The 24188-nt window shown below is 38.5% G+C and overlaps 1 protein-coding gene across 1 annotated transcript; it reads right to left on the bottom strand.

The window, feature by feature from the left end:
- Positions 1-2238: 2238 nt before the first annotated feature.
- Positions 2239-19648, bottom strand: LOC128266042 (frizzled-3). Its single transcript, XM_053002316.1, has 2 exons — positions 19216-19648; positions 2239-3879 (listed from the first exon to the last, which is right to left on the bottom strand). Exons 1-2 carry the CDS (start codon positions 19444-19446, stop codon positions 2341-2343), a joined length of 1770 nt encoding a protein of 589 aa, XP_052858276.1. The 5' UTR covers positions 19447-19648; the 3' UTR covers positions 2239-2340.
- Positions 19649-24188: the final 4540 nt, after the last annotated feature.

The raw sequence follows: 24188 nt of genomic DNA, 5'->3' as shown, positions 1-24188 counted from the left end.
TTGAAAATTTCTTTATATGAACTTAAATAATATTTGTGATTAAAGCAAATAAAAAAGTCAGGTTTGTCAATCCTTTTTTCGTTCCCTATAGGACCACTTGCGCAAAAATCAGTCTTACTGTAAGAATACACTAAAAGTAAAATTAGCCTTTATTATTTATTTTATTTATTTACATAGTGCCAGCTTATAGTTACAACTCTAGAAAGCCTAGATTTTTGAGAAAATGTACTCTTAACTATTCCATTAAGAACAAAAAAAAAGCAAATTTTCTTTAAGATTAATGTTTTTTATAATTTTTATTCTCTATCTCAACTGTTTTGAGCTCTGCTTCGATGCCCATATTATTTTTTCCTGTGCAGAATGGGCAAGAACAACAGAAACGACAGCTCCGATGTGGATGACGATAAAGCGTCAGGCTTGGCTTGGCTTGGCACCGCCTTTGGCCCCTTCTCCTCTCTTCTCGTCCCGGTCTTGAGTCTTGGTTCCCTGCTCTGGGCTAACTCCATCCGCCCATCCGTCTATCCGAGTCCGAGTCGCGGGGCAGGGCGGCATTAATCGCTTTGATCTTGGCGCACAAGAGTTAATTGCACGCTTGCTGCACAGTTGCTGTTGCGGCAATGTTGCTGCTGTGATGTTGCTGCTGTGTGTCGGCTTGTTGCCTGCAACAGCCGCCCGGCAATTTGTTGGATAGAAACGTTGCCGGCACGCGGTGTGGCAGCTTCAATCAAATTAATTGTGCCTCTGTTAATACTCATGTTTCTGGCGATATCCATATACCCTGTAAGCTAGACCTACTGAAAATCATCTAAAATAATAATAATTCATTAATATTCAATTATTTTATTTCTACGAATAATTTATCAAAATAAGATATCAGATGTTTATATACAGTTTCTACTTAAGATTTGAGTAAGATACTTATAAAATGATATATATTATATTTTCTTATATGTATTTCGGCAAGTGTAAGAGTATTTTCGAAAAAATATAAAATTTTAAAAGAGTTTAAATCTATTTAGCATTACCAAAGGTCCTGGGAAAAATCTTTAAAAAATATAATGGATTTAATTATTTGATTACAGGGTATATTCCAGTCGCTTATCAAAAAACCGAAACCGCAAGGCCTTTCTTGTAATGTGTGTGAAACTCTCAGGGTGGCTAAAAAAAAAAGGGAAAATACATGGAAAGAAAAATGGGGAACACGCAGAGCCACAGGTGGAGGATTAGCTAGTGGAGTGGTACAGGTGGTGCAGTGCTACGGTGGTGCGGTGGTGCAGGGGTGCGGTGGTGCAAGTGCCGGATCCAGCAAAACGCTGACAATCAACGCTGAGCTCTGTCATTAAGCATTTTCCTTCTAATTGCCATCGCTCGGACCGAAGACAATAGCAACAATTTAGCCTTTTTGTTGCAATTAAACGAATTCGCAGCAGTTCCCCTTGAAATTCCGCCTGCGCTCCCTTTCGCCTTTTGCGGCGGCTACTTTCGCATCATTAATGGATGGGGTTTTCGGAGTGATGAACCTGGTCACCTGGGGCTGAGACGGAGATATCGTGAGAACGGGGGTAACCCTTCAGACTCAACCAGAAGTACGGCAATTCCATTTTTCTTAACACTTTCAAGCCAATGTACTTCAAGATAATAATATCGAAAAACACAAATTTTAAATACTTACTCTTCCCCTTTAGGAAATCCAACTGCAGTAAAAGTACCATTAAATCATAATCAATTTCGTTTAAATTATTCACAATTTATTAAACTATGCAATTAAATTGAATGGTAATCTTATGACTACTTAACTACATTTATTTAAAATAAGAAAAAAAACATTTTCTCTATGTACAGACTTAGGATTAGCTAAAGAACTACTAATAAAAACTGGAGGTGATGGATGCACTTTTGGGGGCAGGGCGAACTTTAAAGCTATTAACACATTTCAGTATTTCCTTTTTGGGGGCTTACTAACTAGGCGAACAATAATCGTTCTCGTTCATGTACTTAGATCAGAGCTTAAAGCCTTCTAGGCTTAAGTGAGGGTTCCTATGTACACCCATGATCATATAAATAGGTACACTTATAGCTTTTTTATATGAATCCATTTTAGTGCGACTTTAAAAACTGAGCAATCATTTTTTTGTCACGTTTTTAGCCATATATTGCCAAATAAAAAGCATCTGAATAAAAAAAAAACTGAATGGAATTGATATGTTTGAAAAGATAGTGAAAAAGCTCGTCTCTACCGTGTACTAAAACGAATTGTTTTAAAAAGTTATAGATGCACCTATTTAATATGATCATGAGTGTAAGTATGTACAATGGAGTTGGGGGGAATGGGATTGGAGCTCAAACCCTCGACTGATTGGGATTGTAAACGGGCACATTGTGGAAACTAATGCCAGCGTAGAGGGGTGGTGCCCCCATCATGGACTTGCCACTGGTGTACAGGTGCTTTTTGGGCAGTGCCCCGGCCGATTTGCTTTGGTGGTTCATCAGCGAGGAGGAGGTGGGCGTGCCGCCGCCTCCGGCCACCAGTCGATTTCTATAGCTTTCGCAGGTCTTGCGTGACCACACCCACAGTCCGGTCAGTGTTCCGCCCACCAGTTGGAAGAATATCCTGATTAGGGCGGGCCAGGCACTCAGCGGTGTGGGGGGGGCACAGTCCTCGAGCGTGGAGCAACTGGGCACGGAGGACGCGTACCGCTCGAGCAGAGCGGCCACCACTCCCGCTGCCGTGGGTGCGAAATAGAGCAGCGAGAAGATGACGAAACGCTTCCGGATCTGCCCGAATCGATGGTGGGCCAGAGTGGGCTGCAGCTGCTGTTGCAGAAGGAGCAGGGATCTGGAGGCCCTCAGTGTGAAATAGAGGCCCAGGAGCAGGAGAACCAGGGCGGGCAGCTCCACGAATCCCGGGGCATAGCACATCCCGGTCAACTCACTGGGACGCACCTTCTCCAGCAACAAGGCGGCAATGGGCGGTGCCAGTGGAGGAACCCAGGCCAGGACATGGAACAGTCCGGATCGCTTCTCCAGCGCCTCACTGGACCACTTTTTGTGGGAGGATAGGTAGAAACACAAGGCGAATATCAACCACCAGCTGGCGGCGCACAAGCTCAGATACGAGGTGGTTATATAGGAGGCCAGGCAGGGTGGCGTCAGTAGACATGCTGGTCGCATCATCAGACGCCCCTGGTCTTGCATCCTAGCCTGGTTGTGGAACACGATCCGCTCCAGATAGCACACACTGAACAGGTTGTAGCACAGGCACAGGAAGAGCACGGGTCGCTCTGGGTAGCCAAAGCGGGTGGGCTCCGCCCAAAAGGTCACCAGGGCAAACAAGGTGAGGACGAAGCAGACGGCCGAGAGGCCCAGGATCAGGCTCTCCGACAGCTTCTTCTGGGCGCTGGTGTGGAAGGCATCCCTCTGGCACTGGGGCACACACTCCTCGGGGTTGAAGGGACTGCCGCTGAAGTTCTGGGGGCACAGAATGCCGCCGTTGCTGGAACCCGGAGCAGGTGGTGCCCCGCTCTTCCAGAAGCGGTACGTCGGATGACCTTCACCACCGCTGGGCGGACTGGTGGTGGGTGGTGGACCAACGGGAACACCTGAGCCACCCGAGCCACCCACCTCCTGGGGAATCTGCATGCACAGCTCGTGCTTCTCCGGCTGCGGCAGTCCGTCACAGTTCAGGAACTGGGGCCACAACTCCATCAGCTCCGGCGGAGCATTGGCCGAGCACTCGCCTCTAACGGTTTCGCACAGCGACTTGCAGGCGGTAACGGGGCGTGGCACGTCCGGAGTGCAGAGCGGAAATAGCGCCGAGCAGAGCAAAAAGCGAGCGCGGCGGGAGCAACCGGATTCGATCAATGGCACCAGTTTGGCAATCTGCAAGAAATACATAAAAAAAATAGGAACATGAGACATTTGTGGCAGAAACAACGCTAAATTATATTTACTATAATAATAAGAAAATCTTGCGAAATTAATAAATGTAAAATAATAATCTTATATTCACCATAAAGTTAAAATAGTTATTTTTAACCGAATGTAATTTGAATTTCAAATAAAAAGAAATAAAAAGTCTTAGCACATAAAATCAAATTTTATTCGCCTTCCAAAATAACAATATTTGTTGTTTGATTTTTGAGGCAGACAATTCATGAGCAATATCAAAAACAGGCATAAACAAATGAAAAATCATAGCTAGACGTAAAAAAAAGCAATAATCGTTTAATTTAGATCAACACTTTTTGAAATTAATTAAAAACTTCAAATGGAATAACATCATGGAAAATCAAATAATAATTAATTCATTTTCATAAAAACCTCAAACAATTTATGGCATTCTTCACATTTTCCAAGCCGATATCTCTAGCAAATTGCCAATAAATTTGTGTATCTATGTATATAGTTGTCTAGATCGAACATCAAAGCGGACAAATTCCGTGCGATTTCTAAAGCTTTTATCAATTAACAACTTTAAAGACCACCGCCGAATACTTAGATCGAAATTTGCTGTTCGATAAGCAAACCTCAAGAACAATAAAAAATAGAGGAAAAGTTCGATTCTAAACAATTCACATTCCGGTTCACACTTTTGTAGTTAGATGTCTATAATTTTATCTAATAAAAATGCAATAAAAGCTCTGCCATTTCTTTGTTGTTTTGCCGACACCACGCCAGCAGCAACAAAAAGCTAATTGTTTCCCATTTGCAACAATTGAGCGGCACAAATACAGCTTGTTTACACCGGCTAAAGTCTGATATTAAATAAGCTGAAATTGCAAAATTTGATCGTGTAATGCTAATGATTTTCCGCAGGTTTTTGCCGTCTTTGGTGAGCTGTTTCGAATGTTTTTGCTGACAGAGATTATTAAAGTGCTTTTTGAGTGTATAATAATTACATGTGGGTTTTTAAATCACATCAAACTTATATCACTTTTTTTTAGATAGAGAGACAACTTTATGTTGTAATTTTTGTTTGCTGCTGATCTTTTCTTGTTTATTTTCCATTAACAGTCTCACACGTTTGTAAATATCTGTGTGTGTCTTTGGTGTGAAATCTTGCGTCAGACTTCACACATGGAAAAACGCCGCCAGTTTCCCGGTTGCGAGTTCATTCCATTTCCATTTGCAGTTGTCGATGGCAATTAATTGTCAATTACCAGCCATGCAATCTAATAACTTCAAACGAAGCCACATTTTCTCATCTTGACTCGACATCAACCGATGCAAAGTTAATCCAGCCAAGAAAGTCTCAAGAGGCACACGGAAAAAAATAGTATTGTATTTTAAATGGTATATTTTAGCTACTTTTTTTGTACTTTATTTTAAACCAATAAGACATGAACATTTTATAAGACGTAGATATAAGAGCAAGAACATTAGATTCAGATAGTTTTAATACAATTGTATTTGGATCTGCTGTTTGGATCTCCCTTATTCCACTGAAGGCCTAATTTTTTTTCGCTGTGCTCCCTGACCATTGTCCAACATACGAGAAATGCCGACATTGATGACGATGACGAACCAAACGCATCAACATTTATGAGTTTGTGGAATTTTAGACAAGTCAGCGCGGCAGGAAAAAACCAGGACCCCAAGACAGGGCCAACGTTTTGGGGCAGACGGAAGATAATAAAAAAAAAAAACAGGAAACCCGGAGAGCAAAAAAGCTGCATCGAATTATCGAGAAACGTTTTCTCAGGAAAAGGAAAGAGACCCTGGTCGCATCTCCTTTTGATACCAAAACCCGATGAACTGATCTCCGGGGGGACTTTTGACATGGATTTGATGGCTGCCAGTTCCTTGGCTCTTTGTTTGCTGTTTGCTGGCTAACAGTTATTGTTGTTGTATAATTAAGCCACATTAGGCCGAAAAAAAAAACACAAAAAAAAAAAAGACTAAACAAAAAACAAAAAAGAGGAAAGGGAAAAAGGCCGGTATCCAAGAACCGGCGGGCATCTCGAATGAAGCATTAGACACGCGATTTCCAATTTTTGTGGCTTTTGCAGCGCTCTCTGGAAAATAGCTGCCAGCAATAATAATTTAATGATGCAGTCGGCAACGGCATCATCGTCTTGGCCATAATCATCGACTTGGCCGAAAGCCAGGCGAAACAACAACAAAACAACTCAACGAAAAAAAAACGGAAAGGCAATCAGCCTAATAGACCTGCTTTGGCCTGCGAGTGGGAGTGAGAGAGTCGAATTTGAAGCGAAAGAGAGGTGCAGAGCGGGTAAAAGAGGTAAGACAGGTGAGGAGCAAACAGTGGTTCGAAATTCCAAGAAATTTACATGTTTTAAACCTGGTTTTAGGACATTGCAATTCTTTTAATGTTATAGAAATTACTCACTTGGTAAGCCCTTGATTTTATTTGACATTAATAAATTTAATGCTGACTATTTGTATTGAGCGAACTACGTAAGCTTATAGACTTTTATGTAGTGGGCTTACTAGACAGTTAACTTTATAATTAAAAATGGAAATTATTCATGTTTTACTTTTAACAAATTTTTGCATTTTACATTTTTAAATAAAAAAGATGTAAGATATAATAACGTTTCCGAAACGTATACTAAATCTTCTCAGTTTATCAAACAGTTAGCTTTAGAAGCAATATAAATACATATTGTTTATGACTTACTCTTAAGGCATTTTTTGAACATTTAACATTTGGGCTTAGCTTTTGATAATTTAACAAAAAAAAGTAACAATGATGTTACCATAGCGTACAGCAAATGTTATGTGTTATTAGACAGCTATATTAAATATTATTTATGTCCATTTTTAAACCTTTTTCTTTACAATTTGCTCAGAAAAGTCAGCAAAAAGACAGCTAACTTTATAAGTAATATTCAAAATTATTTATGTGTCACTTGTAAATCATTTTTTTTACATTTGACATTTTGGTTAATTAAATAAAAGAACGTTTAAATGTTCTGCCAGCCAACCAGTGTGTCTTGGTGTTTGGGCCACAAGCCTGGTTGGCCAAGTGTCTAAAATGTATTATTAATGCAAAAGGGCATTGCCTGGTCATCATCATTTCCTTAGTCATGATGATCGCCTCCGACTCTTCAGTTTGCGCAGCGAATGCAATCTGCAACGCTTTGAGCGTTTTTTTCGTGTTTCTTTCGAAGACGTTTGGAATGTTTTTTTTGTTTTTTTGGCCACGCAAAAGCCAACGAAAAGTTGGCAATTCGCCGCGGATCGCCGTCCACCCGACCAAAGGCGACAAATTCGTTTTGGTTGCGGCGCAAAATTATGGTTATTACTGAAAGCAGACGGCAATATGAAAGTTATTAGATGGAGAAACTTTGTAAATCTTTTACAGTGGTCATTCAGAAAATAAAATATCTTGGCTTTTAGATATTCATAAATATTAAAATAATATTTAGTTAAATTACATAGATGTTTTTTGATAAATTAAAAAACCTAATAATTTATTTCAATAAATAAACTTTAGTGTAGAATCAAATTAAAACATAGCTCTTAAAATTTAATATGCGAAACTTCAGATAAATTTATTTCTTATGTTGGAGTTTGCCTTCTTCTTTTTGAAGTCTTCCACGGAAAACTATTTTTTTGACTGAACAGTTTGACGAATTCGCCGGCTGCACATACTGTGGTTAATATATAATGAATTTGAGCTTTGGTGGGATTTTGAAAAGTCATGAATTCAACTTTTGTGTCGCCGACTGGATAGGAACCACAAGAAAAAAAAAGAGTTCTGTTTAATTTACTTAAAAAACTGAAAAACCGAGCATTCGAACCCCTCCCTTAACCCATTATTTTTCAAGTTTCGTTTCGGTTTTGGGTTTTTCCTCCTCTTCCTCTTCTCCTTCAGCTTCTTCTTGCATTTTGACTCGCGGCTATTTCCTTTAATTTCGGTTTTAGTTATTTTTTCTCAGCTTCATTCGCAGCATGTTTCACACTTTTTGGGTGAAGTCTCCCCGACCGAAAAAAAAACATTTAATTTTGTACACTTCGAGGCCCCTTTTTCCCTTCTCCCTCTCCCCACTCGCCTTTCCCCTGTTCACAATTCAATTACAAGGCCCAGAACAGCAACAACAATGGGCAAGTTGACACCTCACAGCCTAAACGCAAACCTAATGATTTCTCGATTTGATTAATGATTGCGAGGCAAGAAATAAAATCAATGGTAGTCCCAGAAACGAAACGAATCGAAAGGAGAATAAAATTGCTCAGCGGCACTTTGACTTTGAATATGTGATTTTTCGAAAGGAATTACGGGCAGAAAAAACGCATAGAAATATATACAGAGAGAGACATAAAAGAAAAATATAGCAATATCAAGCAATATCATGATATAAAAGTAAACCTTCATTTGAAACTAAAGAAATATCTAAATACTCCTATTCTGAGTTGATACCTTAAGGCAATCTCAAGCAACTCAAGCCCAACAAGATGGTCTGAAACCAAGCAAAAAGCAGTCGTGTGTTCATTCATTAACAACGCTTAATGTCCAAGACCCATACCATGCCATCCCAATCCAATCCTGTACAACCGATCCCGATTCCGATCCCGATCCCAAGCCCCTCGATTGGGGGACACTTAATTCGCTCGGACATCTGCATAATCTACGTAATGGATTAATTTATAATTTTCCACGCTCGCAGCGCCGAAGACCGGACCCAAAAGAAGCCGAACCGAACTGAATTGAACCGATCTCTCAAAAGGAGTGGTGTATATACCACATATACCTGGGTGGAGCATACAAATTGTGGACCTAACCGCCTGGGGACTTTGAATGCGAATGGATAATGGTAATGAAAATGACTCAGCCACGGGGGTAATCTAAGTATTGTTGAATGCCATTTGTTAGGCGATTATTTAGCGCTGCTCAACGCGAAGACGATGGTTCCATGGTATAAATTTAAATTATTTGCGAATTTTCTTTTTATAACTTAGAGCTGCTTAAAAAATACAATTATTATTTTACCACCACGTAATAGTATAACTATATTTTCAAAAATAAATAATCTCAAAACTTGAAATGACAGCTAAAATCGGTTGCTTCTACTTTAGATTCTTCCCATCTCAAGCCTTCCTTTCATCATCCGCCACAGATGAATCTAGGTTTTGGATTCGGGGTCCTTCAACAATTTGCCAGCTGTCGGGGTGACAAGTGTTGTGAAATGCTAGCCGAAAAGGCCGCACACACGAGAAAGATACACAGACTCGCGAGATACAAATAAACATAAATAGACGAACAGGCGGACAGACAGTGAGACCTCCTCTTGACGCACCACTCGGTCAGTTTAGTCATGCTAGTCGTTGACGGCGGCTTTTTATGTCTAATTCGTTGCGAAGCATATCAGGTAATACCATGTCTTAGAAATACGTTGCTGGATTTTTAGATGGGGTTTGCTTGGGATACATTAAAATCACATACTCATCTGAATTTTTGCCTTTTCTTGGCTTGTTAAACTGCACAAGGTTACTTTGTTTTTATTTAAAAATCCATCCGAATATCTGTTAGGTAATATTAAAATACGAACTTTACTAATTTAAACGAACATTGTGTTTATGTGTTATTGAAATAACCTGTGTAATTGTAAAATGTATTTTAAGAGTATTTACTAATATTAATAAAATTAACAATTAATATAATTAACACTTTAAGATGGTGTGAGGAAGAGCGTTAAAATGTCGGTTAGCTGGTATTCATTTTGTGGCTATGTGGTTTCGTGTATTTGGCTCTCATGCATTGTGGTACTTTATTTGATTTGCGCTTTATTTGGTTTAGTTGCCGCTTGGCGCTGTTCGGACTTCAGCGGTCGCTGATGCGAATTGACAGCTGTTTGCCAGCTGAAAGGGGGCGAGGAAGCGGTCAGGGGGTGAACGTGAGCCAGACTCACTGGCGGCACAACTTCAAAGTCAATTGATTTAATTTGCTACGAAAGCGTTTGCAATTAGCGAACGGGGACCATAGCTGCCGCTGTATATTTTCGGTACAGTATTTGCTACAGTCAGAAAATTGGCCCACAATTTTGATTTTTGGTTTGAATTTAGTCTTTTGATTTTGGGTTTTTATTCTGGTGATTGTTTTAAACAAATTGGCATAAATAAATGCATCAAGAAAAAAGTAAGATTTAAGTCAAATCCAATTTTAAGTATAACATTTAGCTAACAATTTTCTTAATCATATATTTATACGCACAAATTTCAAAGTCAGCCTGTAAAATATTACATTTAAATGTTACTCTGCGTGTAGATATAAATGTTTTAACATTTCAGCAGGCAGAGATCGGTGATTTGATTTTGCGGTGGTAATTTGCATAATTAAGATGCCGTCCCGTGGCGACAACGATGCGATGATAAATCGCCAAAGCCGAAACGCCCAAAACAAAAGCTGCTCCCAAATGACATCATGCGGCAGCGGCAGATGCAAAGATACATTTAGCATTCTTAATTAGCCCCAGCGTAGATAAGCTGGGAAGCGTCCCAGAGATACGAATCGATCCGAATGACTGCATTTGTGCAGCACTAACTTGGCTAACTTGGCTAACTCCTCAGCTGACTTAGCCGAGTTAGCCAAGTAAGCTAAGTTTGCCGACTTTTTCAAGCCCCGCCGACCACTGACAGAACTGTCAAGTGATGCCGACGACATACGACTGTCGTCTCACAATTAATTGACATTTTGACTGGAGAGGATTGTCATTCAAAGGCAAACGAGCAGCGGAATGCACTAAAGGAGCACCTCGCCAACTGGCTGAAAATTCTGAGCCATCCTCGGCACACCGAAGGCCGCACCATTAGCAACTCACTCACATTAATCATTCATTTTATTTGGATTTGCAGAATTGAACTCAGTTTTTATTTGTTGAGTATATTTATGGCGGAGATTTTTGGAAGGTTCATAAATAGATATTTGTTATGAGTGAATACATTAGAAAGAATTCTGTTTTTTGTTTTTTTAATTATTTATTTTGATGTTAGAGTTTTTTACCAAAAAAAAGACATCTATAGGAACTTATAGTTCAAGCTTTATAGAAAATTTGGTCAATAAATATATCTGTGTTGAGATATTGTGGTTTGTTTTGATTTCTTTACGTTTTTAACGATTTTTTTCTTTTATAGGTGTAGGATGTGTTCAATTGGAGACTTTTGTGTGTGTTAAGTAAATTGGGCAGTTTCTTTGTTTTACTTTATGAATTTCTCAATATATTTATTATTTGTTCTTTATTGGTTATTGGTTGATTTACGAAGAACTGTCATATTTACCATAGAGAACTGTTCTAAATTGCTGACCTTAGCTATTTCGATCCGTTGCCAAGTTAGATAATCTGCGGCAGCGATCTCAAAGGCCCACCAGACACTTGGCCGTGCAATTGGGCCCAGTTCTTTTAAGCTCTGTGGCTCTGCGCCTCCGTTGGCCATACAATTGGGACATGTTTGGCCGGTCCGCGCGGCTAGAGATACTTCGATACTTGGGTACTTTGGTAATTCTCCACCTCGGAGGAGATGGGGCTTCGAGGGAACGGGAACGAGAACGGGAACGGAACTGACAGGCCGTGCCATTGTATGGGCTTTCGGGAAGGTAATGTATGCGCTGCCGTCTGCAGCTCTGACATTTTGTCAGGCGGGATTGCCAAAATGAGCTGCCGTTTGCCGGTTGTACACGCAACTTACAACTTACAACGCAAATTATGCCAGCTGTTTTCATTTAATTTCCATTTTGTTTTAATCTTTAGCCAGAGAAAGAGATCAAGGAGATGGGTGAAAAAAGAGGGGGGAAATGGTGAGAGCACTTCACGCGTGCGCAGGCGCGCAGTTCAATTAACTTAATTGCCATGTAATTACGTGGAGCAACAACAACAACAGCAACGTTTACAGTCACTCCAGCAACAATAACAACGGCAGCAACAAAACAACAACATCTCACCGTCATCTTCAACATCCTGCAAAACAAAAGACTTAAGACACAAACCTGCTGCTGAGCCTCATCTCTCAGTCGTGTTTTTTTGTTGTTGCTATCTTTCTCATACCCTGACTTTGGGTATAACGAAGCTCCATTGAGCTGGCTTATGTTCCTTATCCAAATAACAACGAATGCTCTCTAAAATATACCTTTAGAATTTCATTCAGTTAATGATATTCAAGTCCTTTTAAAAGCGATTCCGTCTTTTGTCATTTAGTAAATTATAACATCTTAAAAAATATGTTAAAATAATTTTAATAATGGCAATAAAATCATTTTTTATAATTATTATTTTTTTTTTAATATTAAATGTTTAAGTCCTTTTAAAAGAGATTCCCCCTATTTGTCCGAACAGCTAATGATAACATCTTAAAAATATATATTTAAATGAATATTTGTATTTTAAGTAATACATATTTAAATCTACTTAAAAGCGATTAAAAGCGAAATATATTGAAATTATTTATGTAATTGCAAAAAAACAATTTTAATGGCATTTTGGAAGCACTTTTTTGTAATTTAAAAAGTAAGTGTGTCTGAGGCTTGGAAATACCATTTCCTTGAATTCTTGTCCTGATATTTGTGCAGTTCTCTCTCTTTTTCCCTGTGACTCCGACATTCCAGGGAGCCTCCTTCTCCTCTTTCACCCCATCTTCCTCCCTTTTCTCCTTTGCCCATATCTTCCTCCTCTTTTTCCTTTTCCCCTGCCATTCATTCGGTGACTGGCTGGGAAGGCATTTGAAAAACGTTGCCGCATTTTTTGCGTGTTTGCCAGCAGCCGGAGAAAAAATAAGAAGAAGCCACTGCTGCAAAGGAATGAACTAATTGTTTTTTTCCCCTTTTTCTTTATATTTTTTGTATGATTCTCTGGGGTTTCTTATGCTTTTTCTGCGCTGTCAAATTGTTTTCGTCAACATTGCAACTGCCTGACCCATCATTATGGAGACGGATTGCGGCCTGGCCAAAAAATTTCAAGAAAAAAAATATACACACAAAGATAAATTTTAATGTTTGTGGAACACACTGAAAACTATTCAGATAGATCCAAGCAAAGCGTTTTCAAAATATTATAATATAGTATATAATATAATATAAAATAATATTAATATGTTTAATATTTAAATTATTTACTATATTATGACTTGATCAGAAAAAAGATAATTCTTTACACAAATCGAACATTTTTTACAACATCTAGGATGTTTATAAACATGGACATTGTTACCGTAAATAAATGTTATTTGAAGAGATTATCATATTTCCTCATTTTATATTATCAAAGAAATTTAACTTAAATTTGTTGCCGTGCACAAACAACTCGAGTTGAGTTATGTTCGCCATTCGCTGGACTTCAAAGTCAGTTGTCGCCGAACAGGAACAACAAAAACAATGGCAGCAGCTTTTCTGTGTTTTTTTGTTTTTTGTTTTTTGACATTATCAGCGCTAAGTCGTTTCAAATGCCGCCCTGATGGATTTCTCATGGCTGTGGCTGCCTGCCTTTTGTGCCTTTTGCCATAATTACAATGCAAACAGAGCGCTCTTTCGTCTCGCTCCCATCACCGTAGTGCTCTCTCGCTCTGGCGTACGTAAACCAGGTAGCAAGAACAACAACAAGCCGGCGCTTGGCATTTGCAGACCGCTTTCCGATAAGAACGCTTGCTGGGTTACTTTTCTTATCAGAAGCGACCAAACGGACGGATTAACTCTGTGTGGTGCCTCATTTTCTTCGAACTCTATTTTATGGTTTTTTTTTTCAGCTGATAGCCGGTTAAATGCAAACACATTAGTTGTTGTTTTTATCTATCGAAAATGGTCAAAGAAAAACGGAACAGAGAGCAGAAAATGTGAATTTATAATGCTAGATAATATGACAGCCGCGGGAGTAACACTTGATGACACTTAAGCTGTGGTATTATGATTCTAACGCAACCGTGGTTAGGCATATTATTTTACAAAATTAGTTAAAAAAACAACTAAACTGTGTTAATTCATCTCAAGGACTAAAAAAGCCTCTAAGCCAGTAAGTAAACTCACCCATTTATTTGTCTTTTTGCGGTAGTTTCTTTAATCAAATGCGGCTACATATTGATAGTGTGATATCGGATTGATATACTTTGCCCCCCCCCCCCCCCCCCCCCCCTAAGGTTAAGTCGTACGGCCTATATACATTTATGGCTGAGGCTGATATGGGCCTTTGGCGAGCGATAAGCCGACTGCAACTGTCATAAAAAATAAGTTTTACGACATTCCTTTGGGCCCTATTGGGTATTTCTGGTATCAAAGCCCCCCTTGTAGAGCACCCCTTTTACCTGGAACTGGTTGCTGAGCAATCTTAATGGGTTCTGATTTTTAAAATCAAACAATTTTATTGTCGCCATCGACGATGTGGCTGTTGTTGCTTTATGCTTGCCATTGCTATGTGGTCAAGGCCTTGTGTGAAGTTTTATTTATTTATTTTTTTGTATTTGAGGGAACTGCTTGGCTTTCGGACTTTCGTTCGCCGGCTAATACTTTGCCCAAATATTTACAATTACTTTACATAAAACGCAGCCGTTGTTTTGTCACCACCAAATTCGAGTTGATGTGGAAAAATAGGTAAAAAGGTGGGCCATACTTGCTAAATTCCTCAAGCTTTTAGGAAAGATTACCCAAAAATATTGAAAAACTAAAGGTTTAACTTTTCAGGTGAATATTTACTTGCTGAAATTAAATTAATGAAATTTATTTAAACACCCTCTTAACAATCCTAATGGTATGTTAGAATTTGTGAAAGGGTATTTTCCGTGCACTTTGATCTTTAGGGCAAATAATGTATATTGTTTCAGTGGTTTAAGCTAAGTATGCACACATAAATGTTGGCATAAATTCCTGTAGATACTCAAAATAGTCTTCTCTGTTTGTAGAGGCAGCTAGATAACTACAAAAATAGTGAATGTGTTGGCAGTCGCTTGATGGTTATCTTCTGAGCACCAACCCAGTGGGGCGCACTTTCAATTAATTTACTTGTAATTGTCGCTTGACGAGCACTTTGTCGGCACTTGAACGCAACGCCCACTCGACAAACAGGCAAACATGGGGACAAACATGGAGTCAAACAAACAAACAAACGGCAAGCTGTCATAACGATAAACTGACAAACCGAGGAGAAATGCACTTTTGGTGTTCACTCTCGATCTTGGACATGTCATGGAAAAATTAAAACTAAGACCGACCTTCTCGTGTGGATTTTTCTTTATTTATTTGATCTATTTGCCCCCCAAATACCACTCCCCTTCGACGTACTTAATTTCACGTGGCACCTTTGCGTTCCACGGTGCGTATGTGTGCTTTTCCTATCGCCAACTGATAAGGAACACATATTCGTAGTTAAGCATAGTCAAAACGCTTGCCATCATCATTGCATTGAAAAATGCAAAAAGGAAGCCCTTAAGAAATTATTGGAATTTAGCATAAAGTTTATGCAATGCAAGAAAAGGCTACAGCAAAAGGTTATACTTATATTTTCTGATATTGAGATAAATCTTAAATAAATGTAGAACATTACTGAAAAACTTCGAACTTAAAATTTTAAATCCAGTCTACTGTAGACTATTATTCCACAGAAATTTAACAATTATCGCCTCTCATCTGTAATAGGACAAACATGTGTCGACGCAGAGCAATTAATGTCTCTTAATATGAGATAATCTGGGTATAATCAGGATATGTACTTCCCAAATCGAAGGCCCCCAAAATAAACTTCCCTTTCCAGAGTGGTTTTCCTCTGGCTTTCATCCCGTGCGATATGATCTTCAGTACTTTGTTATTGGTTCCGAGCATTATGTAAATACACCCAAACAGTACAGAATGCGTAGCTTTTGATGCTTTTTATTGCCGCTTGATGTGTCTGCCGTTGGAATCTCTTTTGATTTCTGTATTTCTGTATAGTTTCCAGACGCTTTGATCTGTTTTACGTGCTTCCGATTCATTTCGTTGGAGGCAGGAGAAGGGGTGCTTTCGTTTTTATTGCCACTTGAGGCTTGGCCGGGTTTTGTTCATTGTCTTCTTTCGTCTAAACAACAGGAAAGAAATGAAAGAAAACCGAGAAAACCATGAAAACCCAGTCCCAGATCAGACAATGCATTTTATTTTCTTCTTTTTTTCAGCGCCACGATAAAACAAAGTAGGCGGCAACGCGCTCGGCAAACGCCCCACAAAAAAATGAAAAAATAAAACCCAAAGCCAAAGCCATAGAAAGAGGGAATATCCAAAACTGCAGCCAGATAAAAAGTCTATGGTCAGTAGCTCCTGTCGCCTGTCAGTGTTGCCGGAAATAGTGCATCAAAATAGTAACAGAAAATTGCCTTAATTTATATGCAATTCAAAATAACATACTTTATATATATATGAGCATTAAATTTATATATATTCGATGACTACAAGTGCATAAAGATTACAAAACAACATTTTCTACCGCTTAAATTAAACAATCGAAAATATGTAACTTCTTTTGGCTATTTTAGCTAGTTTGGCATCTATCAAAAAGAATTTTTTGTATATTGTAGTTATTAAACTTTAAAGTCTGTAACTTAAAAAGATGTTATGAACTTGAAAAGATAGAACCTAAAATGGGTTTGATTTAAAATAAGTGTTTACAACTTAAAAAATACTTTGTACCACTAAAATTTCCAGTATGGTCAGAAAAATAGCTGAGCCTGTCATCTCCGATGTCTGCACTTAGCAGAAAACAACAAAGCGGCAGCACCTCGTCATCGACATCGACATTTGCCTTTTTTCCATCCAAAAGCGGGCACGGGCATGAAATGCAAGATACGCTCAAAGGAAACCGAAGTCCAAACGAAAGGTGTTAATGGACTCGACTGTGTATACACAGATATACCGAAACACAGATACACACAAGCACAACTTCCATCTAAACTAAGCCCAAAAACTCCAAGACGAAACTAATGCGTTTGTTGCACCCAAAGAAATTTGGATGCTAAGGGTCAGTTCAGTAGTTTTAATATATTAATTATACATTTTTGAGATTTAAATAACTCGATTTTTTCTGAATAATATTTTTCTGAATAGTTTTTATCTATGTATATTTGATATTTATTAATTTAAAACATTTTCAATGTATTTCAAAACTTTAAAGAGTAGAGTTTAAAACAACTAGATTTATTTTGAGGACCATGTATTCCTGAATTATTTATATAATATAACGAATATTTTTGTTTTAGATATTAAAATAAATTTAAGTCATTTTTTCTCTGTGTATTTTATTCCCAGCGGCAGCTCTTTCTTCTCGCCCATTTGTTCCTTTCTCTCTTTGTCGCCGGTACAATCGCACAGGTCTCCCTGGCTAACTAACATCTTTTTGTGGTTTTTTTTTCGAGATTCCCACTAAATGGCCTGCCTATTCTACCGACTTTTCCCTCGGCGGCTCTTTTCACGCACTCTCCGACTACTCAGCGTTTTTCATGGGCCATTTTCACGGTAAATTATGGGCCGAGATGACCTCAAATGTTTAAGCCCCATCGTATTTGGTCATGCAATAAATGAGAATATTTCAGAACTAAATGACGCCTTTCTTTAATCCTAACATTTGTTTATGAATGATATTTTACGATTTGGCTTATTAAAGTACCTTGGCTCAATTTTTGATATGTTTATTTCATGCAATAACCGAGGTTATTTTAGAACTAAGTAAAGCCTTTCTCTTAGTTTTATTGTTTATTTATCAATGCTTTTTATAAATTTTCCTTTATATACAATTATATTATTTAAGTTATTTCAACTCGATTTTTATATGTGTATCTTTATTTATTTAGCTTTTATTTTTTCATTACATATTCAAAAGCAACATAGTCAACTTCTTCATAAATTGAAAAGCAATTAAATGTCGCTTCTTAGACGTCTTTCGGGTGATAACAGTGCATTTCTTTTTGTCTACCAAGCTTGTTTCCACCTTTATCTAGATATATGTAGCTCTCAAGTCGGGGAACCTTCTCCTTCTATTCGACTTGTTCCCCTGAGCGTTGCTAATGGAAATGAAACCCCCGATAAATACAGTAAAAATACAATCAAAGCACCGGGAGGCACACCAAAATGGGAAACGAGTGTTCCGATAGCGAACCGAAAACGGAAAAGTATAGCCGGAGATTTAGATCTCAAACTTATGAATGCAAACTATAAATCATAAAATAAAAATTTCCATAATGCTCTGATTTCGAAAGCGACGAAAGTGACCCGAATTAGATTATGGGTTGTTAAATATTGGAAAAAGAAAAAATCAAAATGAAATGATAAAATTTAAAGGAAAAAATCCTTAAACACAGTTTATTTATCTAAACAGAGCATTGCCTGCCTTTCTTAATATATCTATTTATTATTTAGTTATTTCTCTTCATGGCTTTGTGTTTATCTTCTCCACAGTGACAGCAAAAAAATGAAAAGCCAAAGCAAATAGAAGATGAGTGTGGGTTCAATGGGGCGGAAGAGCCCCACTTTAAAGAGCTGCCGCCCTCCGAAAATCCCCCTTCCACTCCACAACTCCCCCCCCCCAAAAAAAAAAAAAAAAACAGAGCCCCACGTTCTCGTCATTCACAATTTTGAACATTTCGCAAGAGTTTGTGACTTCTCAACAACATTTAGCTGGTTGCTGCCTGTTGCTTTTTGTTTTCATCTGCTGTGATTGTTGGCTATACTCTTTTTAATGTCTATTTTAATTTTTGTAAGAAAACTATACCATGACAAATATTTTATGTCTTTTAGTGATTACTTATCAGCTTAAATAATATTGAAAATTTTTATATTGGGTTTCCCATTTGTAAACATATTTTCAGGAAACATCATAGTAAGTATTAAGCATTTGGTTTAACTTTAAATAAATGCTCAATGAAGGCTAGTAGAAAACATTACCCCAAAGAAAATTTAAATATATTTTAAAAATGCATCGGTCTTATGTTTTATTTCCCACCAATTGACTTAAATAAAATTGTAAATGCTCCCTAATAGCTGACTTATTTTCTTGAAACTCAGTGTATTCTAAACTCAGTTACCGGCCCGGCTTTTCCCCTTTATGTTTGTTTCCATTTTTAGTCTCTGTTGTATTTTTTGTAATTTTGTTTTTCGCACGTAAGCGAAGAGAATTAATTTTATGGGCCACAGCCACACACAAAAGCCGGGCTTATCAACAACGTGGAATCGCGGAGAACCGAGGACGACGTGCCTGCTATTTGGCCCACAGCTTTTTGAGCGAATGCACAAATATATGGTATAGTCATGGCTTTTACCTGGAGCTCAGCCTCCAGCTGATTGGTGTGACCCGCCAGGTTGGGCAATGCGGTCATGTTGTAGCCAAGACCTTGGCAGGCGGAAACGGTGATGCGCTGGCACTGTAATCCATTCGAGCCGGCTGCCACGGGGCCATTCTGGCCGGGATTGCTGATTGCCGAGGAGGTCCTGCTGGTGCTGACCAGGGCCAAAGTTAGGAGCAGAATCTGGCTGGCGTTCATTTTTTTCATTAGGCCCTAGAGTCACTCAGGGGTCATCATGTTTGACACTCCGGCGGGGGTTCGGTTTCTGTTCAAATACCACTCGCGAGCACGTGAAAAAAATGGATTTGTATTGTTCTTCGATTATTTCGACCTCTGGTAAGTTACGTATTTTTCTGGTTTCCAAAGAACTCGCGCAGAGAACTGTGACACATTACCGCTCGTTTTTGGCCTTTCGAACAAACTACCAACTCTCGGTCGTCAGACGTTGGGTTTTGTCCACGAGAAGCGCCTCGAACTTGTTCGATTGCTTACTTGCAACATGTTGCAACAAACATATATATATATATCCGTTGGATGTCCAGTGCCTAATAAAGACAAATAAATTTACCGTTTTTATACCCATCGCGTCGGAAGGGAAATTAAACTCACTAATGAACATTTGGTTGCGGAAGAGGATGATATATGGCTATAGGCTAGGACTTGGGCTTAAATACAGAAGAGAGATATACAACACATAAAATGAAAATGCTTCTAGGGTATGGATTGTGATATATGGTTTAAGGTTTCCAATATCTAGATTTGAAGACTAGAAAGCATATCATATAATAAGTTCTTAAATGATCCTTTCTTTTCAAATTAAAATCAAAATTAGAGCAAACAGTTTAGGAATTTCCAAAAGTGCTTAACTTGCCATAGTAACTTGCCCCAATCAAATTAGTTAAAGCTCTCTAAATAAATTCTTTTATAAAAGGTAAATTAAACAACCTTCTTTTGTAACCACCGACCATGATTTCAAGGGTCCGCCCGATCGACAACCCGGCATCAAGTTTTTTCCGGACCGGGATAAGTGATAGAGATCGAAGCAGTTCCCCCGAGATGAATCAGTGGCCTGCAGGTGAGTTAAGTTCCCCGTGGGTGACTGCCATCCAACCTAGAGCGTCGATCGGTTCGACACACACCGCACATGCACAGAAAAAAAAAACTCATTTAAAGTGGAATAAAACCAAATTAGTGTATGCGTATCCTATTTAAAATCGATTTCAATAAGGCAAGGTTTTGGTTTACAACTGCCGCTTTAAACAGGTTTCTGCTGGCCATTGGAATTTTAAAAGTACTTAACTTATAACTGGAAAATTGGGCAACGTTAAAATTATGTTAAAAGCAAATTATTTACAAATTCAATAATAATTAAATAAATATATTACAAACAAAATGTAAGATATTTTATAAAGCAACAAACTATTTAGGCACACTAATTGAATCCGATAAGCAATTTAATTTTAAAAAATTTAATACATAAAACTGCATTTAAATAACAATGAATAACGAATGAATGTTTTAAAAGGTGTATGAGAATATTAAGATTGTTGTTAAAGCTGTCCTTTTCTCTGAGTGTAAAGGTGAGGAAACTCGATCGGCAACGTCGACCAACCGCAACAGCAACATCAACAACATCAAACAGAACTGAAAGGGGGTGGTTGGAAGGAGGATGAGGTGCATGCAATTGAACACCGCGACCTCCACACACTGCAAATGTCGGCGTCGGCGATCTTTGATGTGTGCTTTGATTTCCGGCAGCCAGATAAGATTTTTGCCTCTCCTCTGGGCCTCCCTCTTGAGCCCCTCCCCTCTGGCCTCCCCCCCTTTTAGCCCTCTTTCACCGCTTTTCCTGGGTGCCGCAAAGAAAATCGCTGATCAAAACGAATTGCAGCAAATTTTGTTATGGATCTTGACTCTGCGTTGTTTGGGAGTTTGAAGGTGGAGCCAAGGGGAAATCTATGGCACTAAATCGGATGGGCAACCACCTGTTCTATCTTAATGGTTTCTTCCCCTTAACATGAACAAATATAATATCACCAAAAAAGTATACCAATTAAACAGAAAGCTATTTGATATGATTAGTTTCATTGATTAAAGTGAAAATATACATTTTTATTTTAATGATATGTATACCTATATGTTTAAATTCAAATAAATAATAAAAATCATTGTTTTTAATTAAAAATGTATATTTTTTATTGTAAATTGTGTGCTTGTTTCACACGATGTTGTCCTAATGATTAAAATGTGAAAAATATATAATTTTATTTATCGAAATGTGCAAATAAATAGCCACTTGTTTAGTTTTAAAATTATATTCTTTTCTGTTTTCATTTGTTTTTTTTTAACAAAAATTTATGTAAATACAGCTTTCCCACACAATCATGTAACTTGATATGTACAAATATTAGATGGTACTCTGAAACCAATATGGCTCCATTTTTGCCGCTGTGTATTATTTTATTTAAATGCTCACACCGCACTTTCATAATACCCAATAATATTTAAAATACTCCAACCACTTGGCGATCTCAGATCTCTCAATTGTCATCCCAGCTAATCCCCCATGTAAGTACTACCCGAAAACGAGGGAAAGAGACGGCCAATTCCTATAGAGGATGATGGACAGAAGAGATGGGAAGGAAAGGGAAGGGAAGGGCAGGCCGCTTTGTTTGTTTGTTTTATTTTTGTGTGCTGTGTTGATTCTCGAAATCCGTCAGTTGTTTGAACTTGGATGCGATGCGCACGTACAAATATCATCAAAGAGATCGATCTGAAAATGGAACTGGATGGCGTATAATAGCTAATGTAAGCACTCGCACTTGGCCTTCCATCCTCCCCTCCCCTCCCCTTACCCCAATTGATCCTGCCTCTTTTGTTTAAACAATATTGCGTCCACATTCGGGCTTAGTTTTTTTTTTTTTTTTGTTAGGTGCTCAAGAGTGTTTCTGTTAAGTGCCCCGATCGCAGCACACCCCTCTCGCACTTGGGATCGTAGGTGATTATTCCAATTGTGGTAATGTTCAGAGCCTTTTGTTAGCGGGGGTTGTCGCTATCCATGAAGATCTCTTGGGCCGGAAATAGGAAACAATCCTCAACGGCAGTCAAAGATGGTGATCATCAGCTAATAGGTCCTCAAGCTTAAGCAAATAAGATAGGCTTTAACCATTAAATCAAATAATTTTTATTTCCTGTGAACTTAATTCCCTTTACGATATTAATTTGCAAAGTATATATAATTTGCATGGCTTAGTGACTGGTTTTTATATCCTGCAATTCAGGTGACACTTTGAATCATTTTCCCGACTTCAAAGCGATGCCGCTCAACGGGGATTTGCTCAGCCATAAAGCGCTGTCAACATGGAAAACGATCATATTTTCCACGCCGTCTCTTTTTTGCCATTTTCCATCTGCCATCTACAATTTTCCATTTGGTTTTCCCAGCGATCGGTTGACTTTGATTTGTTTGCGCTTTTTCCCGATGTTTGACAAAGGTACAGGGGGTATGTATAATGCATATATATAAAATGTGTGCGATCCGGTGGTCGGGATGTCCGACATGAGTCACCACCCACAATCGCAGTCCCACAGATACGCGAATTTCCAAATATCTACAACTCTTTCGGTCTTCGCCAGTGTGCCATTAACTAGTTTTCTGGTCGGCCGAGTTCAAAAGCGCTTATTAATCTCTAGTACTTGTGTTTAGTACTTTTAAATACGTTTTGAGTACTTTATTCAGTATGCTTGATGTTTTGCCGCCGCTCCAAGTCACGATGTTTGCTCTTCCTCTGCTTTTCCCCCTGTTTGCTTCTCCTTTCTGTTGTTCGCTGTTTGCTGTTTGCTTTTGCTTTTTGCTTTCTGCTCTTGCGAATTGGACGCGCGTCAATATTTATTTTATTTATCTTCTCGGTCGCCCAGCTCACGGATATTCAAGGTAGGAAAAATGGGATGGAAATTCAGGGGGGGGTACAGATACAGAGAGAAAAAATGGATAAAGAAATCTCACTTAATTTATATTTAAATAACATATATAAAGTCAAAAAACGTTTATTTTTTGTATTTTTTTCATAAAATCAGCATAGGCCACTATTGCAAGCTGGCCTACAAGGTGTATACAAATCAAAGAAATGAAACTTATGAATGATATTGCTTAAGTTGGCACGCCTTTAGAGATGTCGTTATATGAGTATATACACTACCATCATCTTCTAAAGAATTCGCGTTTCAACTAACTTGTTGGTCACGAAGACCTGGTAATAGTTTTTATTTTTTTTTTTAACAAAAATTTTTATTGTAAAAATTAAATTGTCATGACAAATAACATATTATTATCAATTAAAAATAAAATGAAATAAAAAGTTGTGATAAGGTATACTTTTTGTCATTGCTTATATCTAATTCACATTTGTATGCACTGGCATTTCTCCGTGGAGGAAAGCACAGAGAAAAGGGGGCGGCTGGAGGGTCAGTGGATTTGTACGCCCTCGAAACTGGCGCCCGCCTGCAATTCAATCCGCCCGACGTAGACTACCAGCGGGACTTCTCTCGGCCAACTCTTTTCTTTTCTCTTATTTTCCCTGCGTTTTATTTGCTTCTCTGACAGAAGCCATAGGAATAATGCGATAATTACAATGCCAAGAATCATTCGTTGGGGACACCGTGTGAATTACCGCGGCTCAGACTAAAGGAATCTAAAGTTACTCCAAAATCGAAGGAAAAAGGGGAAAAAGGGGGTAAGGCATGCACTGCCTAACAAAGAGTTACATGGGATTATCCTGCTTCTTCAGTTTCACCTGCCACATAAATCTCCCATTTGAAAGTGAGGTTATTGCCGTTGACAATATCACAATGTGATGAATAAATACGAGCCGAGAATTAAGGTGGAAATAGGAGCAAATGGCACCCAACAACTCTGTATTTCATACTACTTTCTTAAACTAACGTCTCTA

Source organism: Drosophila gunungcola, unplaced genomic scaffold (genome assembly GCF_025200985.1).
Source record: "Drosophila gunungcola strain Sukarami unplaced genomic scaffold, Dgunungcola_SK_2 000245F, whole genome shotgun sequence".
Taxonomy (NCBI): domain Eukaryota; kingdom Metazoa; phylum Arthropoda; class Insecta; order Diptera; family Drosophilidae; genus Drosophila; species Drosophila gunungcola.
This window is presented reverse-complemented; position numbering and strand designations above follow the sequence as displayed.